The sequence below is a fragment of the Mustelus asterias genome, chromosome 14 (assembly GCF_964213995.1).
Source record: "Mustelus asterias chromosome 14, sMusAst1.hap1.1, whole genome shotgun sequence".
Taxonomy (NCBI): Eukaryota; Metazoa; Chordata; class Chondrichthyes; order Carcharhiniformes; family Triakidae; genus Mustelus; species Mustelus asterias.
The window spans coordinates 5,825,021-5,830,557 of NC_135814.1; the positions used below are offsets into that span (position 1 = coordinate 5,825,021).

At 45.6% G+C, this 5,537-nt stretch overlaps 1 protein-coding gene across 1 annotated transcript; it reads left to right on the top strand.

Annotated features, from left to right (window-relative positions):
- Window positions 1-662: 662 nt before the first annotated feature.
- On the top strand, window positions 663-4,278 carry LOC144503476 (tubulin alpha-1D chain-like). The gene is made up of 3 exons (XM_078227815.1): window positions 663-843; window positions 2,027-2,175; window positions 3,301-4,278. Exons 1-3 carry the CDS (start codon window positions 663-665, stop codon window positions 4,276-4,278), a joined length of 1,308 nt encoding a protein of 435 aa, XP_078083941.1.
- The last annotated feature ends 1,259 nt before the right edge of the window (window positions 4,279-5,537 follow it).

The window sequence follows — 5,537 nt, forward strand, 5'->3', positions numbered from 1 at the left end:
TATCCTCTCTTCATAGATTAAATGTTCCATTCCAGGCAACAGCCTGGTGAATCTCCTCTACACCCCCTCCAGCCTTGAGGTTGAGAGATGACTTATAAATGCAAGCCTTTCTCTTTAGATCCTCCAGTTAGTCCCCCTTGTGAGTACATGTCACTATCTTTCTGCATTGTATGAAAAGGATCTCCGATTCTCCACTCCCTTCCCTGTTCTTTTGTCAGTTGCTTTAAATCTGAATGCTGGTTACTAACCCACTCCAGAGAAAAGCTTTCCTTTGCTCCAAGTAAACAAAAGGTTTCAGCAACTTTAAGCTCTTCCCTTCAAAAGGTTAGACAACAGGGTGGGAAAGTGAACTAGAAATATTCTTTAGAAATGTTTCAAAAGTTTCTGCTTTGGAGATCCAAGAGGCCGATCGAAATTAACTGAGAATGGGGAATTTATTACCAAGGAGTAGTTGCAGAAAATGGAATGGGTGCAGTTAAGAGAAGTTGGATATGTGTGAGGGGGGGAGGGTTAGAAGAAAATGTTGAATAATGGGAGGAGGCTCTTGTGGTGTCTCAATTAGCATAATTGTGCAATAAAATTGTTTGTGCTAATGCACTTCTAATTTGCTTCTCTTGCAGCGAGAGTGCATCTCCATCCATATTGGCCAGGCTGGTGTCCAGATGGGCAATGCCTGCTGGGAGTTGTACTGTCTGGAACACGGTATCCAGCCTGATGGTCAGAGACCTCATAAGAGATGCAGTGGAGAGGCAGACGACTCCTTTGATACCTTCTTCTGTGACACGGGAACTGGGAAACATGTGCCCAGAGCAATCTTTGTGGACTTGGAACCAACTGTGATTGGTAATTTTGGCACGCAAATTCGAATGACTTGCTTTACTGAAATTGCTTGGTTGTAGCAAGGCTCTTGACATGTCTTGCACCTTTCCCTGAGGAGTTGTTGTTTCTAACACTGAATATCTATTTGAAGGATTCCATGTTCTCCTTTTTCTCTTTGTAGATGTACTCTAAGAGATTAATAAACTTAACCATTCAATGGGGGCAAACAGAATCTATCTTTACCATTTTGGGTAGAGGTGGGATCAGGAGGGGTACAGGTAGACTTTGGAGCTAAAAGGATTACATTATTCAAGTCAGTTGCTGAGGCTTTGATTATCAAATATAGATTTGATATCTTTAAGGTGATGATATGATTTGAATATACCTATTGTCTTTGGAGCAGTCCAGAACCTTTCAAATCAGTTGGACTTACTGCTTACAGGCATTCATAGAATCATAGAAACCCTACAGTACAGGAAGCCATTCAGCCCATCAAGTCTGCACCCCAAGCCTATCCCCACATTTACCCCGCTCATCCCTCTAACCTCCTCATCCCAGGACAGTAAGGGGCAATTTAGCATGACAAATCAACCTAACCTGCACATCTTTGGACTGTGGGAGGAAACCGGAGCACCCGGAGGAAACCCACGCAGACACGGGGAGAACATGCAGACTCCACACAGTGACCCAGGCCCCTGGAGCTGAGAGGCAGCAATGCTAACCTCCGCACCGCTGTGCCACAGTTGAGAGGAAGCACTTCACACTAGGGGCTAATATAAAAATCCCAAATTGCGATTTGCTAGTTAAATTGTGCTAAGGGGTACATAGAAAACTGGCAAATTTGACTTCAGATCTAATTGAGACATGTTGGCGGAGCTGTATGACCTCCTGTTCCTGTGGTACATTGAGATTTGACCTCGAGAGTTGTGGATACACCAATACGCTTGAGGCTGGGGATACAGTTTTGATGTCTCGGGGATTAAGGGACATGAGGAGTGGGTGGGAAAGTGGAGTTATTGCCAAAGATAGCAGTGACTGGCCGAGCAGGTGAAGGCCGTGTGGTCTACTCCTACCTCTTGTTGTCAGAGACCAGTTGTGGCATTCTTATTCTTTTATGGAATGTACCCATGTGGATGTCTCCTTCAGTCTGTGCAAAATGAAATTTGTACAACTTGCAGTGCTGCTAAACTATGATCCTTTTTTCCAGATGAGGTCCGTACTGGTACCTATCGCCAGCTATTTCACCCTGAGCAGCTCATTACCGGGAATGAAGATGCTGCCAATAACTATGCCCGTGGGCACTACACCATCGGCAAGGAACTGATTGACTCAGTCCTGGACAGAATCTGTAAACTGGTATGGCTAACATGATTGAGAACCTTGTATTAAGAAATGAGTGATTACATATTCTAGCAGTTATCTTGCTCACAATGGTCTTGTTTTCCAACCAGTGAGTTCATAGGTCAAGTTGCTTAAGGTCAATGGTGTTCCAAAACCCTCTGGCCTTTCCATCCTGATTTCCAGATCTCTTCAGCACTTCAATTCTGGCCTCCTTGGGCATCCCTGATTTTTCAATCCCTCAACACCCTGGCAGTTGCGCTTTTCAGCTGCCCAGAACCTAAGCTCTAGAACTCCTCCCTAACCTCGGTTTATGTATTCCACCCCCCCCCCCACCCCCAGCCCCCTTGTATTCATACATGGGTGTCACTGGCTGGTCCATCCCTAGTTACCCTTGTGATGGTGAGCTGCAGCCTTGAATCGCTGCAGTCCATGTTCTGTGGGTTGACCCATAATGCCATCAGGGAGGGAATTCCAGGATTTTGACCCAGCGACTGCGAAGGAACGGTGATATATTTCCAAGTCAGGATGGTGAATGGCTTGGAGGGGAACCCAAGTATCTGCTGCCCTTGTCCTTCTAGATGGGAGGGATCGTGGGTTTGGAAGGTGCTGTCTAAGGATCTTTGAATCTATTTAATCCAGTTTAAAAAAAAAAAAAAAATTTTGTCACCAGGCCTAATATCTTTAAGGTTAAAAGGTGCTGTATAAAATGCATGGTTGGAAAGATGTGGATTTTAACATCTGCATTTACTAATCCATGGCCAAAAAGTCCAACTCCTTCCAAAGCACTTGCTCCCCAGTCTCCAGCTTTGTTTTGCAAGCAGCTGTTTACAATCCACTAGGACACAAACGGGTTGGTTCCTGTTTGGCCCCCTCACTGGTGTAGGTGCATGGAATGAATGGCCATTATATCATTCGGCTAGTGATCTCCACCCAGTAATAGAACTAACCTCCTACATGGCTGGGGAATGAAACCCTTCTCCCATAGATCTCTGGATGTGTCAACCTGCTGTCTCTGTGGACATCCACAATGCATCCTTGAGTAAGATCAGGATGAATCCACATCCTTTGAAGGAAATATTCCCCCAGATAATGGAGGTGGGGTTTTATGTCTGGAAGTAACTATGATTTTCATCTTCTCAGACTGACCAGTGCACGGGTCTTCAAGGCTTCCTGGTCTTCCACAGCTTTGGTGGAGGCACTGGTTCTGGGTTCACCTCCCTCCTGATGGAACGTCTCTCTGTCGACTACGGCAAGAAGTCCAAGCTGGAGTTTTCGGTCTACCCGGCTCCAAGGATCTCCACAGCTGTGGTGGAACCCTACAATTCCATCCTGACCACCCACACCACCCTCGAGCACACTGATTGTTCCTTCATGGTCGACAATGAGGCCATCTACGACATCTGCCAAAAGAATCTGGGTGTGGAGCATCCTGGTTACATCAACCTGAACAGGCTGATTGGCCAAATTGTCTCATCAATCACAGCATCTCTCCGCTTTGATGGAGCACTGAATGTTGACCTGACAGAATTCCAAACTAACTTGGTGCCTTATCCTCGTATCCACTTCCCCCTGGTGACGTACGCTCCAGTGATCTCAGCTGAAAAAGCTTACCACGAGCAACTGTCTGTGGCTGAGATCACCAATTCCTGCTTTGATCCAGGCAATCAGATGGTCAAGTGCGACCCTCGTCGCGGCAAGTACATGGCCTGTTGCTTACTCTACCGGGGTGATGTGGTGCCAAAAGATGTCAATGCTGCCATTGTCACCATCAAGGCCAGACGTTCTGTTCAGTTTGTTGACTGGTGCCCAACTGGTTTCAAGGTTGGCATCAACTACCAGCCACCCACCGTGGTGCCAGGTGGAGACCTGGCCAAGGTGAAGCGTGCTGTGTGTATGCTGAGCAACACTACGGCCATCGCTGAAGCCTGGGCTCGCCTCGATCACAAGTTTGATCTGATGTACGCCAAGCGCGCCTTTGTGCATTGGTATGTGGGCGAGGGGATGGAGGAAGGGGAGTTCTCGGAAGCCCGTGAAGACATGGCAGCCTTGGAGAAAGATTATGAAGAGGTTGGTATAGACAGTGCAGAAGCTGATGAAGATGAGGAGGAGGAATTCTGAACTTTCCTGAGCAAATCTGTTTTACCCATCTACTGTAAATTGGAGATTGTGAACTTCAGAATAAATTTTTGTTGACTTGCAACTGTCTTCCTGTATATTGTGTTGGAAGCAATTCTCTCAAGTTTGTCCTTTTTTTTTCTTGGGTCATGTCTGAACTTAATATGGAGGAGCATTTGTTTATGGAGCCAAGGTACAATACGGGTACTGGGGATATCCAACTGAATTCCAACCTCGGCAGCTTTTGGAGATGGTTCCCAATTTTATTACCCTTTTTTGAGGGAGGAGGTTCTCCCAACATCTCCGTGAATGACCTGGCTGAAATGAAAGGTCATGTTTCTTTCACTGGATCTCACTACCAGAGGAAGTCATTTCTCTCTCCAACCAATAGCACAGAATAAGTCTTGTTAAAGGGAGACGTGGCATTTTGTCTTGCAAGATGGAATGTTTCATGTCTCCTTAGATTTAAAAAAAAATTGTTATTGCAAGCATAAGCCTAAATTGTGCAACCTAGCCACGAAATTTGGTGCACCATATAAACTCCATACCACTTTCCATTGCAGTCTCGAGTCATACCTTTCCTGTTTGTAATGGCCAAAGCACAGACAATTTCTGTTCGAACAAGCTTTCCCTGTTGGAAGTAGATTGGGCCACACCAGGATGTTTTTTTTTCCAAGGGAGATAGTGGTATTGTTGCCGTGCCAGTAATCCAGAGACCAAGACCCAGGCTAATGTTCTGGGAACCTGGAATTCAAATCCCACCATGGTAGATCATGAAAATTGAATTCAATTAAAAGTCTAATTAAAATTGTCAGGGGGGAAAAAACATCTGATTTAATCTTACTTGGTGTGTGCAATGTTCACTCACCTAGACAAAGTTATCCATAGCCTCCTATACAGCTCAATTTATCGCCAACAGGGCATTTTATGGGTGGCTTAATGCCTTTCAGCAAAGTCCCCTCATTTTAGCAGGAGCCATGTGAGGACTGTTTTTTTGTTGCCTACAATAGTGTTATTGAATCCAGGCATAAATAAAACATTTCCTCCTTTCCCTTCCCCTGCTCTATCGCCGTGCAGTCACAATTCAGTCAAATGCTATAGGAGAGCAGTTTTTCCTCACCTAAATCTATCATTGTAACCCCCTCTTCCCTTCTCCCTCATACTTGTCTAGTTTTAGAATCCCTACAGTGCAGGAGATGGCCATTTGATCCATCTTGTCTGCACCAACCACAATCCCACCCAGCCCCTATCCCTGTAACCCC